This window comes from Zootermopsis nevadensis, unplaced genomic scaffold, assembly GCF_977971745.1.
Source record: "Zootermopsis nevadensis isolate Lab colony 2312 unplaced genomic scaffold, Znev_1.0 Znev_ptg000022l, whole genome shotgun sequence".
Taxonomy (NCBI): Eukaryota; Metazoa; Arthropoda; class Insecta; order Blattodea; family Termopsidae; genus Zootermopsis; species Zootermopsis nevadensis.
The window spans coordinates 18,690,655-18,708,766 of record NW_028259154.1 but is presented as its reverse complement, the minus strand read 5'-3'; the positions used below and the strand labels follow the sequence as shown (position 1 = coordinate 18,708,766).

The following is an 18,112-nucleotide window of genomic DNA, read 5'->3' as shown; positions in this document are numbered from 1 at the left end:
TTGTAGCATGACAATTTATGTTCCCATAAAAGCATTTTTGTAAAGCAACTTATGCCATATGTTTGACCATTCATCAAATTCATAGTTTTGCTATGTGACTTTTTTTTTTTGGTTTAAAAAACTTGTTGAAAGAGTCTCATTTTAGGTTACTTCATGTGAGATGTGAGGACATGCATAGAAATATGATGACAGTATTGAAAGGAAGGAGTTTTGCTTAATGATTTCCAGTACTCTTGCTGAGATTTGAGGTTCTCACAGTGACAAGTATGAAGATGATGGTCTTCTGTGTTGTAGATATTGACCAACATTTCAGAGGAGCTTAGTTCATCACTCTGAAGATAGAGGCAGTAAACTCTTCTTAAGAAGTGTTAATCATTATCTACCAGACTGTTTAGTATTACAACCACAAAACATCCATCTTTGATTTCCAGCTTTGTTTCCAGGCATGCAGACACTGCATGAAGTTTGAAGATGACTGCACTGTTTAAAGGTTGGTGATGTGTGTATGTTCGTTCATCATAGAATCCAACCATTTGTAAAGCATAATGCATTTTATTAAGGAAACTAAAACACGTGTGTCATAGTATTGGCAGTATCAGTGAGTACATTCAGCTGGTGAACACTTGTGTGGATGTTTTTGTCGCTAGTGCGTATCATTCATTACTGCTGCTGCACTATATGCATCTCATACAACATATAGGATTGCTGCTCTCATTCAAACCCCATTTGTACGAGTGGGTTCTGTAGGTGCAGATTGTAGTGGCATAAGGATTCCACCTGGCCATTTGCCACTCAACCAAATTATGGAACTATAAAGGTTCAGACTCATTGGAGGAATGCGACTCAATGTCTAGGTGAAGTTAATTCCCGTTCAGTTTGGCTTGTTTCCCTGATGTTATGATTAACCAATGCAGTTGAGTCAGCTTTAAACCCTTTAATTAGACACACTGACTCATATTTTGCTTCGGATGGGTTCTTTACCGCAGAAAGCCATGATTTTTGTTTTTCAGATGAAATTTCCATATTGTCTACTAATTTTATGGAGATTATAAACTGAGCGTTGTAAGTCATCTTCAGATGGCACCAGTAATGCCAGATCATCCGTGAAAAGTAATACATCGATTTGCAGATTTCTATTTATTGGTGTTGGAGACTATTTAAAGCAAACAAGACCCATTATTTGATGTGGTTTGATCTGGTTAACATACATCGTCAATAAATTTAATCAGAAGCTTAAGAACTATGAATTTACTTAATTTTCTCTTTGATCAAAATTCATAGAAATTGCTTTTAGAAAATTTAAAGTAACATCCCTCATACATTATAGTTACCTAATTTTTTATGTATTTATTTCAAAATCTTTCAAGCTCTTACCTACTCAAGGTTGATTGACTTTATTTGGGAAGAACCTACTTCAAATCTCCCAAACATAACCAGCTTTTCATGGGTCTGCTCAGCATTACTGGGAAAATGCCACATGGTACCTTATATAGGACACAATTGACATTTTGCCTCCTATCTTTACCATTTTGTCATGCTTAATAAACTTTGTTTATGCTAGTTGCGTTAGTATCTGTGCGTGCGTGCGTGCGCGCTCTCTCGCTCACTAGTTGTGTGTGTGTGTGTGTGAACAGTGATACCACCCATTCGTCTGTGTTACGAACTTGCCCTCATATTTGACTCTACAGAACGTTTACATTCATAGGGTATTTCATTATGAGAAATTTCAAGGCCAGTGAACTGTAGTTCCGACTGCGTTATGCAGATCGCAGCTTGAGCTAATGGTGGAAACCGGAAGTCTTGCCTTTCGAACCATGTCATCAATCAGAAAAGTATGGAGTGTTGTGATTAGTGAAAATCGATGAGATCAGATCCACGCGTGTGTTACAAACGCCATCATTGTGTTTTGTTATTTTAGCGCCTTTCTTCAAATATCCGACGTGTCGGTGTTTGCCTTTATCAATTTTAAATGCTTTTAATTTTATCACTATGGTATTTTGATATATTTGTCAGTGCATTTCTCGAACGTGTTAAAAGTGGTGGAATGATCTCAGAAGTTCAGACCCAAAGTGTTGTGAATAAACAGTTTTATTGACTTGACATTGGTCACCATGAATGTATTCATGATAAAGGTTAAGTGAAACTGATCATCATTGAAGAAAAGTGGCCTTCCGAAGGCTGCAGTATATATAAAGGTAAGTGTTTAAATATACATCTTTTTAAATCATATTTTGACCTCTCTGTGGACAGTTGAGTGAATTGTGTAAGCACTAAAATTATAAATTCCCAGTATGTTTTTCATGCCAATGACGTCTAATTTTTAAGGTGTTCCCTGGACTATGAACATTTATAGGGGTATGAGGTAGGAGGTAGCTCAGTCAGTATAGTGACTGGCTACGGGCCGGACGATAGGTTCGCTCCCCGATCGGGGCAGAGGATTTTTCCTCTAACCTCTACGTCCAGACCGGTTCTGGGGCCTACCCAGCTTCCTATCTAATGGGTACCTGGGTCCTTTCTCGGTGGTAAAACGCGGCCGGTGCGGGATGCTAACCACTCACCCCCATCTAGTGTCGAGGTCAAGAATGGGTAGGAGCTATACCTCCACTCCCCCCAAGCGCCTACATGGCGTATAGTGGGACTGCTTTGCTTTTTTATGAGATAGGAGATTCTGACGGCAGTGAAGATATCAATCTTGGTCCAGTCGGATGTGATGTCTCATAGTCTTATGAATTAAAAATTAGTCCAGACTTTGAGCTGTATTAACATCATACAGTATATAACTTTTTCCACTTTTATTTATCTTTTTGCTATCGCTACGATAAAACGTATGTAATTTAATAATTAGCCGTACTGTAAGACGTGTATGTTTGTATATACGCTCAGCTGGTTTGTCCAAATGAGCTTACACACTATAAATCGATCTACATAAGAACTGTTTCTTTGTAGCGTGTTCTACAGAACACTGCTAGTGTAAATACCTTAGGTTACTGAAAACATAGAAGGCAGCTCGTTTGTTGTAAGTTGGCTTTGTACTTCCGTGGATGACATTTAAACCATCAGTTCTTTTGTTTTTGCAACAGCCATGCTCTTATTTCAATGAATATCGTGAAAGCACGAAATGTCCAGCTGGGTTTTACATGCTTATTTTTCAGGGATTTCCTCCGGTAACGAATGTAAATGAGCGAGAGTGTTTTGACTGTGGGGTGATTGTGCGCAGACTGGAAGCATCAGTCATTGTTGCTGTATTTGAGTTAATAGTGACATTTGTCTCTTCTTCCTTCGGAAAGTTATTGTTATGTACCTCCGGCTTTCCTAGCAGCTGACACGTCATATGCCGCAGGAGTAGAGAATTCCTTGTAACCTTGACGGACGGACGCAAAGAACATTCACACCAAAATTAACACAAGCGTGCAAACCACAATCAGAATGCACATGTTCAAAGACCTGACAAGAGTGTATCTTCCTGGAGATCTGCCGAAGGGGGAACTGTAATGGTGGAATATTCATTGTTTGGAAAAACAGAAATTTCTCCGAGAGAAGCTCAGGAACGCTGAGTAAATCCATGAATACTTTCGCACTCCCCTTCCGTGGTTACATTTTGGCGTAAACACCAGATGTAGGCACTTTGAAGGCGGCAGGAAGGAAGTTCAAGTTCCGTCAGATGTATTAATGGAAGAAACGATGCTATGTCCATAATGGAAGATTCTTTTCTATTTAAGGTCAGTAAAGCGAGATTGGAATTTCCTCGGAATGTGTTTGGATGCAGAGTGCAAATTTTATTTCCATTGCGGTGCAGTATTTTTAAATTATGTAAATCCTCGAACACATGTGGTTCCAACGTTTGTACACCGTTTTCTTTCAAATTAAGAAATGTCAGATTTGAAAGATAATGGAAAAAATGCGGACCATACGAGGTGCGATCGGAAAGTTTCTAGACTGCGCCTATAAAAACCCGTACACTTATCTCAGGTATTAAATTCATCCATCACCCTCGAAGTAGTTCCCCTGGGAGTGAACACAACGATCCCAGCGCCGCTGCCAAACCTGGAAGCATCCATGGAAATCTTTCTTTGTCAGTCTGTCAAGCACCATCTGCGATTCTGCCTGAATCTCTTCTATCACCTCAAATCTCCTTCCCTTTAGCTGAATTTTCATCTTTGGGAAGAGGAAACCTTAGAAAGGAAGTTGGGGTCGGTTCTTGCAAGATCTTTGAGCTCCTGACAAACGAGAAGTCGATTCTGCTTCTGGTCCTCAGACAGGAGCCTTGGCACAAACTTGGCTGCGATGCGTCGCATGTGGAGTTCTTCCTTTAGAATCAGCTGACAGGTCCCATAGCCTATCCCAACAATGTCGCACAAGTCGTTGATGGTAGGACGTCGATCTTCGTGAATGGCCTGCCGAATCTTCGTAACATTTTCGGGCGTTGTGCTCGAAGATGGTCGTCCAGAACGCTCGTCATCATCGACAGAGGTTCGGCCATTTTTAAAACGTGAATGCCACACAAAAGTTTGTGCACGACCCATTTCGGACTCCCCAAATGCTTGCTTTAGCATTTCATAGGTTTCCGTAGCCGTTTTGGCGAGTCTTTGGCAAAATTTGATGCACACTCTTTCTTCATGAAAATCCGAAATCGCAGGAGGGTCGGTGTAATGCACTACCAAAACGCCCGTAACTAAGAAACAAATGCTAATTCGATGATGCCGGCTGGCACACTGATTCACTATGAATATAGGCGGCACCCCCTAAAGGCAGAATCTCGTACTACATCCGGTTCGCCCGCTATTGACACAGTCTTGAAACTTTCCGATCGCACCTCTTATGTCAAGTATCTGTTTGCAACATGGATTAATATTTTAAGCGGAATAACCAAACATCGCTAAATTTAATTCCTAAGCAGCTCTTTTTGAACACACTCTTTCTCGAGAAGTTAACAATCTTTTAGTTAGTCAATAACGTTTTGTTCCTTTTATGGAATAAAAAACTGACCACCGTTTTTGTATAAACTTACCACTGTACCCTATCCTGAACCACTGATGCCCAGTACACACCCTCAATGTAATATTATTTGTTATCAACCATAGGTGTCCGAAGTGGTATCTTCCCTTAAATATTTGCAGTTAAATTGTTTGTGTCTCACCTGTCTTATGCGTGCTACATGCGAAATGGGTCTCATTAGTTTTAATTTAATCCACCTGACAATATTTGGTGCAGAGTATAGATTATGAAGCTCCTCATTACGGAAGGCTGTTCTCAGAATTGCCATTTTTGGGACAGGGAATTGAGGAAAATGAATAGACATGATTTCGAATTATAAATCAAAGTAGAGTTTATTCGCCGACATTCATGGGTTGAAGAATGAAATGCATGTTAAAGCGATATTATGTAATTAATTATATCAGTTTTGTGCTATGAAATAATTATAATTTAAAGTTTCAGTATTCCATTTACATAAACGGTGTTCATATGTTCCTGTGCTCTGGGATTGTTATAATACAGTGTTTGAAATATATAATATTTGGATAAAACTGTAAATTCAAAACTTGAAAGGGTGAAAAATCCTTAGCATGTATCGTTGGTACAAAAACGAATGATAAAGTTAAACGAAAAGTTTGGAAGTGACTAGAATTCGCAAATTTCTTCTGTTAGATTAGGCATGTCGAAATTAATGTTTACTAAGGGCCCCTTAAAAGATAGGTGACTGGGAAAAATCTTAACCGCTTACCTTAACTAATTCCAAGCTAACTTCTTATGATATATTTTTCGTTTCTCTGTTTTCTCACAGTCACACACAGTGTGGATTTCAGTGGATCATATTTCCACTTTAGTTCACTCAAATATAAAACAGCGATACACAAGTAGCTACATGAGCATTTGAAATTAAAGTTTATTGAAATTGGGGCCGCACATCGTGTATAATTCGGGAACTGAGTCAGGTCGCATAAACGAGGGTTGCGAGTTTGACATTCGATATTCCACTTCTAAAAGAATATCAGACTTTTGTTCAATATATTTATGGATAGGCCTGCAGGATTCCTTGCATGAAAAGGCGATGTTTTATCTCTGTTTAGTCTCGCAGTTACTTTCAGAATTTCCATGTTACGTTTAGGATCCGGTAATTTATATTCTTGGTTTGTAACGACATTAAAACAACTTTGACCATCATTTCTGTATAATGAGTCATTAGATGCAGGCTCTATGTAATAGTCGACGCATTTTAAAACCACTAACATTTGTCCGTACTAGCTAGTGAAAACTTTGCGCTTTGTTTCTGTTACTGAACGTATTAATTTTTACAAAATATTTTACAAAATGCCTCATTTATTATATTAATATAAGAGCACATTTTTCTTTATTTTTGGCCATAATGTGAACGGGTTCTTAATAAATAAAGGGTATAGTGCTCAAAATATATTCTAAACTATATCTTGCGTGAGTAGAAATCTCGTAAGCCTGATCTTACTGTTGGTCATATATATATATATATATATATATATATATATATATAATTCATAGCCTATATATGCACATCAGGAATTATGAAACTGGGGCACTTGTACAAACTGGTTTTGAAAAGACAATATGCCAATACATAGCAAGAAGAAAAATATTTTATGTTTATAATTCTTAATAAAATAACTCACCACTCGTGTGTAAACCAAAAACCTTACGCGAAAGCATCTTTAAGAAAGCGGCCTATTGGGTCTCGTCTTTTTTGCTGAAGCTATCATAAATTTAATTTACAGGGAAAAATGTCGCAATTCTACTAGAGTTAAGAGCATGCTACTTTATGATAATTTAAGTATTTTTCACCTTTTCTTATTATGAATATTTGTTCTGAGTGGCGCAATGACATCTGAGGAGGGAATACACTAATTCATGTGCCTTCTATAACAATTAATGCAAGTAACATGGCTACAATCAAATTACGATGCGCGGCGGGTAATAAAACAAGGTGTTCCCTACAATAAGAGCGGGTTGTCGTTACGCCACTGATTAAGCGACCCTGTGCAGCAAAGACGAACTTTTCATGTTGGGGCCGGCCTTGGTGCTGGCGAAATCATATGACTGCATAATTTTTCGGTCAGTTTTTTTTAGACAGTCAGCTTCTTAGTTAATACTATAAGTTTATATTTAATATCCTGTTCACCCATTACAAGATCATGTTTTTATTGTTACCGTAAATCAGTTGATTTGTATCAGCAAATGCCTTAGTTTAATCAAAGGGAAAACCTTGTGGAATTTGTGATGGAAAAAGTGAAACCTGGGTGTGTTTTTTCTCCAAGGAATCCAGTTTTTCTAGCAACCACGATTCCACCGATGCTTCGTACTTCCTCTGAGGTGTGAGACAGGACAACCGATTACCTCTTATAACAACCTCGGTTCTCAATTGAGGATTCATCGCCTGATCAACCCATTGCGGAAATCAGTGTCAGTACGGACAGCGTGTGCATAATAACTAAATTAATTTAATTTAATAGACTGTTAGGAATCTCTCAGGATTATTAAAGCACGTTTAAACTACAACAAAAACACGTTTTGTATGTGAATCGACATTGCATAGTTTTAAATGCATCAGTCAGTTTTTTTAAAAATGTATTTCCGCTCCACTTCATTTTCAACGACGTCGTAGGAACTTCGCGGTCGTGATGTGCACTCAAGACCGGCCCAGTACATCATGTTACAGAGGTTAAACAGTGCACTGTATGTGTAAAAGAACAAGGCAATATATCTATTATGCTTATATATAGATTAGTAATAATGTTACATCCATAAGCAAAGTGTTGACTGATAATGACTGTCATATTCGGAGTCGTTAGTTCTCTCCTTGCTGAAACAGGGTCATCGGTGCTGTTAGCATACGTGTTGTGTCATAATTCCATGTGATGTACTATTGTGTCCAGCCAGAATCGACGAATAGTTTTCTCCACTTTAGTTTGTACCTTTGGACCTCTTTTACAAATACGATACTCGGCAAACTAACTATTATTATAAATCAATTCTTTCAGTTTATTATTATTATTTTTACGTTTCTGAGAGGTTGTATTCACTGTACACATCTCATTGCTAAGTACGACTTTAGGTTCTGTGCCTTTTAGCCACGTTTTAAATTTAAGCGTGACATACGGTGAAGTCGTGAATCTTTTTATAAAATGGGCATATGCCGTTACTTGACAATTCTGATAATCTGCATAAGTTACACCCAATGCAGAAGTGTCTTTACTGGCATATCCTTCCTGCCAAACCTTTAGACTTACAGTCATCTTAACTATGACTGAAAATGCAACTCTGCGTGTTAGCAAAACCTATGCATTCCCATATCCAATAGAATAAAACAAACCTTTCCTATTAGAGGTTGTCTCTAGATTCTCAGACAACATTGGTGAAATTACTGCAGCAAAATTTAGCAAAGCAGTCCACAGCACTTTACTGGATCGTTACAAAGGCTGAAGAAGGAATTTAAATTATATTTACCGATAAGCCACAGAGCAGATTCTTCGTAGCCCCGATATCTAACTATACTGTTTTATGTAAAACAACATGGGCGTCTGTGCGGTCGACAGTCCAATATCAACAAAATGTAAACACCCCATCACTTCTGACCTAACTGAAGTAACGAGAGAAGAAAAAACAGTCTGCAAAATTTTAATAGTCTGATATTTGTCCAGTATTTTAACACATTAAATTAATACCGAAAATTGTCGTGTTGTTCGATTTCAGTTAAATTCATTTAACGAGAAATGGTGGCAAGAGACATCTATTTTTACGGAAAAGGTACTCGGTCTGTCGGATGAATAATGTGCAATTAAGGATTATAGAAGAGTGAAAGACGGTATTTTCACTGTGGAAAATATCTCGCACCCAATGGCTAAAGTATAAACACAGATGGGATGTTATTTAATTTAGAATTAATTACCTTTATATACAGAATATCCCAAAATGATGTATACACACTAGGTTAATATTCTGTATTATTATGTGTTTTCATATTTTTGGGACACTGAGTATAGGCGCGTTACGAGTGAGTTTCGGTTTAATAACATCCCTGTGCTTAAACATCGTTCCATGAAGACGTAATGTGAAGCTCCTCATTATTAGATGGAGATGAGCGAATGGTCAGTATTGCATTTGGCCGCTTTATGCCCGAGGAGAAACCTCCTGACGCCGCCCGAATAGGAGACCGGTAGTTCTTGGCTCCAGATTCGATAGGGACACACCGGCGAAAATAAAATTCCCTGCCCCTTTCGATAACGCCAAAACAGTAGCATAAAGAAGCGAAATACGGCGTAGAATTTTAACCATTTCGGGCAGACCAGACCACGAAGAACGCGCCACGACTGGTATGTGGTGAAGTTAAAATTATTGCTGTGAATATCTGACGCTTGCAAGGCTTTTCGCCACAGTAAGTGAGAAGAAAGGATAGATCTGCTAGTCTATTGTATGTGGGTGTGCATTCTTTTATTGTTGACTACTGCTCACTGGTGTAATCAAGTTGTGACTTGGTGTTTTCGAAGTAATTGTCTCCTGCCAGTAAGGTTGCGCAATGCTGCCACATAAACAGAAGTTTAAGCAGCCATCAGCTTCTGTATCTTTTAACTCTAAATATTACTCACATATATGTTCACTGCACTCTGTGAGATTATAATTATTTGTTTTTGAAGTATAGGTACGAAATTTGTACATTATAAATGATCACCCATTTAAATGTGATAAATCTTCGTCCTTTTTGTGCAAATAAATACACATAAAAACCTTCCGACATGGAGAATTAAAACCACCGAAGTGACAGATGTAATATAAACTGGTAGTCTCCTTGGCGTGTTTCGCAAACCCCAACTTGAATGTGGATTCTGAGTTCTCAGCTTCGTCGTGAGAGCATGGAGCGCTCTGATTTCATGGTCCTCTAGGCAGTTCGTCTCAGTAGAAGGAATGCCAGTGAAGATATCTGCTCAGTTCCACCATTGTCACTGGAGGCGTGGCCAATATTGTGACGTCATATCCGGTGGTTGTCCTGGTACAGCTATCGGAACTGATACTCCTGGGGAGATCAGACCTGTGAAGAGCAGAGTTATTCTTGAGAATTAGTTGCTCAGTTAGGCAAGAACTTTTGTGTGTAGGATTTGAGGTTTTCACTGCGGTGTAAATTTCTACCAGACTACCCGGCGTAACAACCCAGAAGACAGCCGCCCACCTTAAGAATTTTTGTCTTGTGTGGAGGTCCTAAGTCCGTTACTAATCCCTGTTCTGAGTCAGATGAATCCAGTCCACACCTGCACATACCATTTCTTCAAAATCAGTTTTAATTTTATCCTCCCATCTACATATAGTTTTTCCAAGTCATTTTATTCCTTCAGGATTTCGACAATAATTTTATATGCATCCACCATCTCCTCGCCCGTTACATCCTCTTCGATTTGACCACTAAAATATTTGATGTCGATTGGAGCTCCTAGTTATGCGTTTGTTTTCGTCCTCGTATCACTTTCAATCTGTTCAGAGGCCTTTGAAGCCTAAGCTGCTGTTAATAATATTTAAGAATTCAGTGCCTACCGGAAAGAAAACACAACTTTTCATCATTGCAAAGATCAACTGATTAATGCTGTATAAGGAAATAATCGCACTTATAGTTGGGGTCATAGGAAACACAAAGTTACTGATTGAAATGCAGTTACGACTGGGCTTTGAAGGGTTAAACGCCCTTGCATTGCTCACCTGTAGATGAAGTACCGTTGGTGGAATATTGGTGCCCGTTCATAGCCTGATAAGGTTGTGTGGGGCTGCAGGGCGATGGTCTCGTTCCATAGGCCCCTAGCGTCAAGGGATCGTAAGTTGGTGGCCTTGTCATACACGAGTAGCCGCCGCCAGCAACACCGTCCCTCTGCTGGAGGCTGCACGCTGCTGGACTAGGGCCCATGCTGGCTCCCATACCCACACTTCCCCCACCAACCCCTGTCCCTGGATGGTGGGTTGCCGACATGCTGAAGCTTGGCATTGCCGTCATGGAGCTGAAAGCAAACGTCGCAGCGAGCTACTTCACGTTGTTTTTCGGTGTGTGGTATAGCCCATTTGTCTACATGTATGCATTATTTGCAAAAAGGTCTGAGCGCGTATTTGGGGGTCTCATGCCTGTATTCCCGCTTGTTTAATATCCGATAGTTTGAAGCAAAATTATGAACGAATGCTACAGTTTTAATTTAACCCACAGTAAATCGTCATAATTCTTTTTCGCGTACTTTTCATGCGAAGCCTCCCTTCTCGCAATAAACTTCGCCCTGTAGTTTACACTGTGCCTACTCTACATGACTCTGTGAAGGCATACAAGAGATATGCTACTAGGAGGACGTCATTGGATACCTAGTGGGTACGACAGAACTCTAGACGTTATAACGGAGGTTCCCTACATTGCATGCGGTAGTCGAACTACGATTATTTTGTGTATAGATAATTAATTTTCTGACTGATCTGTTTCAGTTAAAACATCGCCCAGTTATCAAACATATTATAAAGGGCGGACAGTATCTCTAAAACTTTGTGACTATGTGATGTCTAGAGTAGGATCACGCTGTTTGCAGTCACGACCTTTCCCTTGTATTTCGTTAAATATTCACTAAACGGAACAATGTATCAGACAAATGTTATAGATCCTAGTGAGGTCTATATTGTACGTTACGTGCGATGAACAGTTTTTTAGAAAATCGATACAGTTCAGTTTCAGCGTCATGTAATGCAGAATCAGTATTGCATGGATAAAAACACAAATTAAAATGGCCTGGACATTTCGGTGCGGTGTATACAGCCAAAGACGATGTTTAATCGAAATATGTTCGGTATTTTTCGATATTTATGCTGATTGGATGACTAACACGACCTCAGCCTGTGCTCACTTCGAGCACTTTGTGTAAGGACATGTTAGTTTTGGAAGAAGCTTTTATGTTACAAGGAAGTTACTATTTCAAGAAGCTTTAGTGATATAAGAAAGTCACTCTTAAAAGCAGCTCTTGTGTTGCAAGGAAGTTACTTTTAAAAGAAGCATTCGTGTAATTACATGTTTTAATGGAAAATAAAGAGTAGAAGAACTGTTATTGTGTAATGTTTCTACTATTCTGGCAGTCTCATGCAGTAACCGAGGAACCCACGAAAGTGTAAAGTCTGTTTACTGACTGGCGTTAAAGGAGACGTTAACGTAATTACCTGACCCTTCTGATTGTTTGAAGAGTTTGAAGGAAGTGGCTGATTTATGCAGTGTAAACAGTTTAACAGATTGTTTAATTCGACCGAAAATTTTCTGCACAATTGACTTATAACAAGAGAATTAGGATTCTGAATATCTCAGTTTTTTTATATAAAGAGCAAAACTTTTCGCCTCTTTGTTTCGTTCGCTGTTGGTCAACTGCTCAAGTTCCTTGCTATAACTTATTAAATCGTACGCTTAATGAAGTTTAATTTAAATTCGGAACAACAACATTGTTGAAATCAACAACTTCGTAATTGAATATTAAGTACGAATTTTTTTAAAGAGAAACTCCCGATCACAGGTACTTAATTCTATGTTTCCATATAGAATCTGTGAACTGCTTCTGCCTGATTCCATCCCTGTTTATAGCTATAAAGCCAGACTGCCGGTTAATTATTTCAAGGGTAGTTTGGGGAGAAGTTCATTACAACTTCCACGTCAACAACAATCATCCCCTTTCCTTTCTCGCTTCACCCCCCCCCCCCCACACACACCCACCCACTTCCCCACGTCCTATATAGAGCACACGGAATGTTTTCTTCATTAACGACAAGGCTCCAGGTTTTGTTATATAAAATGAAAATGAAAGTAGGCCCTTGCAATATTGCCTGGCTGGCTCGCTCAACAAGCGACAAGGTATGTGAGCGAACGGTAGCTGTTATAAAATAACAAGCTTCCAGGAACTAGTGAAGGCTATTGGTTGCTCTGGGTAACTGCGTCGCCATGGTTTTACTGCTTTGATATTTATTTTCGGGTTTGAAATTTTCCAGAAGCAATCCATTAGCTAAACCATCTTTCCTTTGTCTGAAATGTATCATTCTGGAAAATACAGAAGTTTTATAGATCAATAAACTACAGAAAATGTAATCTTAGATTATTTGATTCTTAGGTTCTTTATTGAGGTTATATCAGGTATAATTGCAGTGGAATTTTTATAGCGCCAAATGGCACTGGAAAAGGTTGTGATAAGGCAAATTTTTGGAAGAACCTGGTATTGGTCTATACAAAGGCTATCTGCTATGCTTAGACAAACTGAGGAATGTAATAAAAGCCTCAGGACAGACAGAAACATTGCTGAAATTCGAACCGTTCTTCTTCCGAATGAAATTTACTGCAGTTTAATGAGCTAGGTGTGGGATAATCATATTCGGCTCATCTTAATTGACTGAATAACCAAATCCTATGCAGCATAGTCCTTCAGAATCTAATGGTCGCTCAGCTAATACAAAATTCCACTCCTTTTGTAGAACCTGAAGGTCCATTGCCGTGTTCAAAACAGCCCGCCACCGATCCCTGTCTTAAGCCAGACAAGACCAATCCACATCCTCTGACCCTGTTCTCATAAAATCCATTTTAAAATTATTTTTCCATCTAAGTCTTTGTCTTCCGCGCGGTCTCTTCCCATCAGTCTTTCCTACCAAAATTCTGTACGCATTTATCATCTTTCCCGTGCGCACTACATGTCCTGCCAGAGTATAACAAACCTGAATTAAATTTGAAACCATATCTTCTCTGGTCATTGTCTCGCTCGGCTTCAGGAGTTGAACCCAAACACATCTGATTGGTTATACTATATCTGTAATCCCCTTGACATCACCAGTTACGTCATCATGTGCCCCGGGGACAATAATTAAACTGTAGCTGACTGAGCGTTGCGTCCCAGAGGCTGTGTGTAGGGAATTCCTCTACGCAGAGGTCGGCAGCTTTTCACCTCACACCACCGACACGTATAGTCTACAGGGTTTGAACCCGAAACCCCCGCCCCATTCTACAAGGGATTAAAACGCAAGTTAACACGGGTGAACCTGTAGTTGTAGCAACAGAAACAAATTGATACTTACCTATACGAATCAGCCATGCTCATTGGTGGAGGAATGGAGGAGTACATGTGGCTGTTGGAGAAGCTACTTCCGTTAAGAAGTCTCGGAGGTGAAGTACTCGGTTGCTCCACCACGCGTCTCTGGCTTCTCATTTTCTCTTCCCGTCGCCATTTCGCTCTCCGATTTGAGAACCAGACCTATTGATGAGCGCGAACATAGCGATGTAATGTATATTAATTATAAACCAGGTCTGACAACGTAAGTGTATAGGGGAGGAGTAAATCAATTGACTGGTAATGTGAGTGAGCAAAGAGTGAACGTAGATCGCGTCAAATGATCGCAAAAAATTGTGTTTATAAATATGTCAGCCATGAGCCGGGATAGCTCAGTCAGTATAGTGACTAGCTACGGGCTGGACGACCGGGGTTCGATCCCCGACGGGGGCAGAGGATTTTTCCTCTAGCCTCTGCGTCCAGACCGGCTCTGGGGCCCACCCAGCCTCCTCTACAATGGGTACCGGGGTCCTTTCCCGGGGGTAAAGCCGGCAGGGGCGTGATGCTGACCACTCACCCCCATCTAGTGCCGAGGTCAAGGAAGAGAGGAGCTATACCTCCTCTTCCCCCAAACGCCTACATGGCGTATAGTGGGACAAACTTTACTTTACTTTAAATATGTCAGCCTGTAAATAAGTAGTTATGAATTAGGTTTTTAATTATTTTGATAACTATTGCGCCTTAAATGACAGACTTTCCCCCCCAAACAATCTCACAACTTCCTCTTGAAATTACTGCAGGGTATGTTTCACTTACCTGTATCCTAGCTTCGGGAAGGCCAATTTTTGCAGCTAACCTTTCTCTAGCGAACACATCAGGATAGTGTGTCCTCTCGAATTCTGAGAAAGTAAAGAAATTGTAATTATAACAGTATATAATTACTTGTATAAATCTAGGTAGGATTGCGTCCGTAGTGAAGCGTACGTTGACACCTGCTCCAACTGGTGCAATACGACTTCATATTTGGAACAAATTAACTGCCTTAAAGCGTCAAATTACGTCTATTATTGCTTGTTTACTCTACTTTACGGCAGTGTGTGATATAATTAATTTGTATAGCGATGAATGTGGTGTTTTAGGATAATTCTGAAATTTGAATAGCTATGGGTGTAAAAAAGCGGCCGTGTCCTATTAATAAACCGCTTGGTTATTTGCTTGTAGGTAATAAGGAAAGCCAAGATACATAGTTCCTGATCAGGATTTGATCTTGGTGCATTTTGGGCGTAAATCAGACTCGTTACCACTCTGCCAACAACTGAATGGGGTTATTTTGAAAGTACTTTAAAATAAAGAGTTAATTCCTACAGTGAAAATTAGTATTCCAGTTGTCCATCCTTTGCTCTGACATCTACTGGTTATTCCATGATGTTGGAGGAATTGAAGTGTCTGACTCGGTTATTTAAACGAATGAATGAGTGGCCAGCCCATTATAAAGAATGAAGAGATTGGGAGATTATGGAACTTTTGAGACGACAGTGAAATGGAAGAAGACAGAAAACCGATCCTGGATCTTTGTCTTGCGTAAGTCTCACGAAACTTGAGTAAAGACACAGGTTGAGCTTCGAACCCAGATCCACACTGAATGCAGAGAGAATTGTACGACTGAGCTAGGTTGTTGTGAATAGTATCTAGAATCCAGAACGGTAGGAATTCTTACAGTTTGTTTTCCCGATATTAACTGACAACAAGTGCGAACCTATTAGAAGTTATCAATCACAACGATTCATATCGCCGCTCACACGCTGCCATTTTTCTCCCCTGATGTTATCAATCTTAACCCGCATGTCTTTACGTTCCTACAGCATCAATTTGAAAATAAAATAAAAGTGAGAAAGACGAGAAGGAAGGCAGAGAGAAAGCAAGAAGAAGACTCTCATCGAAAATCAATAGTTTGAAGCCACCTACTGCTTCAACTTGCTTGCTGTAGTTGAAGAATAATTTCTCCATATAGAGAGAAGCCAGCACAGTTGACGACAAGACAACCTTCACCCTCAGTCTACGTAATGTTCAAGCAACGCACGAAGAAGCAGGCAAAAAATTATAAAGCAGGGGTCAGCAAACTACGGCCCGCGGGCCAAATCCGGCCCGCCGCCTCTTTTTGTACGGCCCGCGAGCTAAGAACGGATTTTACATATTTAAATTCTTTGAAATTTCAAAGTACGCGCTATAACGAAACGGCCGAGTTGAGTAGTTGAGAGAAAGAATTTTATAAATGTCTTCCAAGCGATGAATACGGTCAATTAAGATCATATGCTCAGGGATTGATATCTGTATTTGGCAGCGCCTACCTGTGTGAAAAGACATTTTCAAAGATGAAATATGTAAAATCTCAATACAGGTCAGCATTAACGGATGAACATTTACAATCAATTTTGATGATAGGGAGTACTGAATTTAAATCTCAGTTTGGTGAAATATATCTCATAACAGGCAATTAATTCCATTATTCCCATTAGTAGAGCTGTATTTCAAACAATTTTAGTCTACTTATTATTATTACGTTACTTTTTGTTCAATAAATTTGTTAAAACTTGGTTTTGTCTTGTTACATAAGGATCGTTCTATACCATAAACAACACAAGTTATATAAAACTATTAACTAAACTTATTGTAATGTGTATATGGTCGCTTAAGAAATCACATAATGTTGCAAGAAATAATGTAAATGTAAGAATGTAAAGTGCTTGAGAATGTATCTGGACCAATATTCTGTATTCGCCATGTTGTCGTAGTGCGTAACCCTGTAGGTAACACAGATGCAAACTATCAGCAATTATTTATAGCCTACTTCCTTATTAAGGAAAATTTGGATTACAATAAGGTCATATTCGCTTGTCTTTCCCCCGTTATAAATTACGGGAACCCCAGACGGAGGTTTGGTATTTCTAGATCCGTCTTCTAAAAATAACTTTTTCGCCACTGTAGTAATTCCTGTAGAATTGCACGAGTTAAATTCAGTGCCCCGTGAATGACGAATTACAACTGTGTGATCAAGTGCACCGTGTCCCATTTGTTCGAAACATCTTTAGATGCTGCTGTGAATGACATATAAAGGACAGCCGCGCTCTACATGACAAACAGCAGCTACACGAACATAATATCTACTCTTATTTTGTTCTTTTTTCGTTGAAATGTATACGGATTCATCTGCAGACGTTAATCCGTAATGTATCACGTGCTGTGATGTATAAGTCTGTATGTAAGATGTTTTAATTTGAAGGGGCAAGTAATTCTTGCACCACAGTGTAGTTGTAAACAATTTTTAGTAATATCATTTACCTATAGTTTATTTGGAACATGTTAATCATATTTATTTTCCTTCTTATTAGAAATATTGCCTTATTATTATGATTTTTTTCTTCAATTTTATCTTCACCATTGTTTTTATACAAGTTCTGGAGATTACTCGTCCTCCCATCTAATAGGATCCGGAGGATATTTTCCCAGGAGTAAGCCGGCCGGAATGTACCCCCATCTAGTGTCAAGGTCATCTCTTTAAGTGGTAACTTATGTGTACCTCCAGCTTCATCGCTCAATATCACTACAGTTTTTTTTAACAAAGTGTGTTTATTGATTTCTTATGATTCTCGGTGTAAACATTGATTCTATGGACTCTACCTTTCTCTAAGCTGTCTATCTGCTCGTTGGTGAAGGAAGTTCGGTTTCTCTGTAACTTCCTCTTGAGCCGTAGCCGTATTTGGTCTTCGTCAGGCCCCCCAGCACTTGACCCTGCATTTGAATTGTCCCCCGAATTTGTCTCGTCAGAAGGCGCCCCATCCAGATCAACCACTAGAACACAAAACACTAAATGAGAATATCTTGGAAGGGTTGAACTTGAGACCTGCTTGGCGTTCATCTTTTCTGTTCGGTAGATAGATCTGTAAAACGAGAACAAGTCCACTCCTCTTCTCTGAAATATACAAAGTATTTAGATGCATAGGAAATGTGATGGATCAGTCAGATAAGTCTGAATATTGGACGTGGTAACTTCTGACTTTCAAATCGCA

At 39.3% G+C, this 18,112-nt stretch overlaps 1 protein-coding gene across 1 annotated transcript in view; it reads right to left on the bottom strand.

Moving 5' to 3' along the window:
• Positions 1-5,301: 5,301 nt before the first annotated feature.
• Positions 5,302-18,112, bottom strand: part of LOC110834286 (paired box protein Pax-6) — a 113,901-nt gene continuing 101,090 nt past the window's right edge. The window contains exons 8-12 of the mRNA XM_087354129.1: positions 17,724-17,894; positions 14,862-14,944; positions 14,074-14,249; positions 10,711-11,003; positions 5,302-10,051 (exon numbers count right to left, since the gene is read on the bottom strand). Coding sequence (XP_087210255.1) covers positions 9,963-10,051; positions 10,711-11,003; positions 14,074-14,249; positions 14,862-14,944; positions 17,724-17,894 — 812 coding nt within the window. The 3' untranslated portion in view covers positions 5,302-9,962. The remainder of the gene's footprint in view (positions 10,052-10,710; positions 11,004-14,073; positions 14,250-14,861; positions 14,945-17,723; positions 17,895-18,112) is intronic.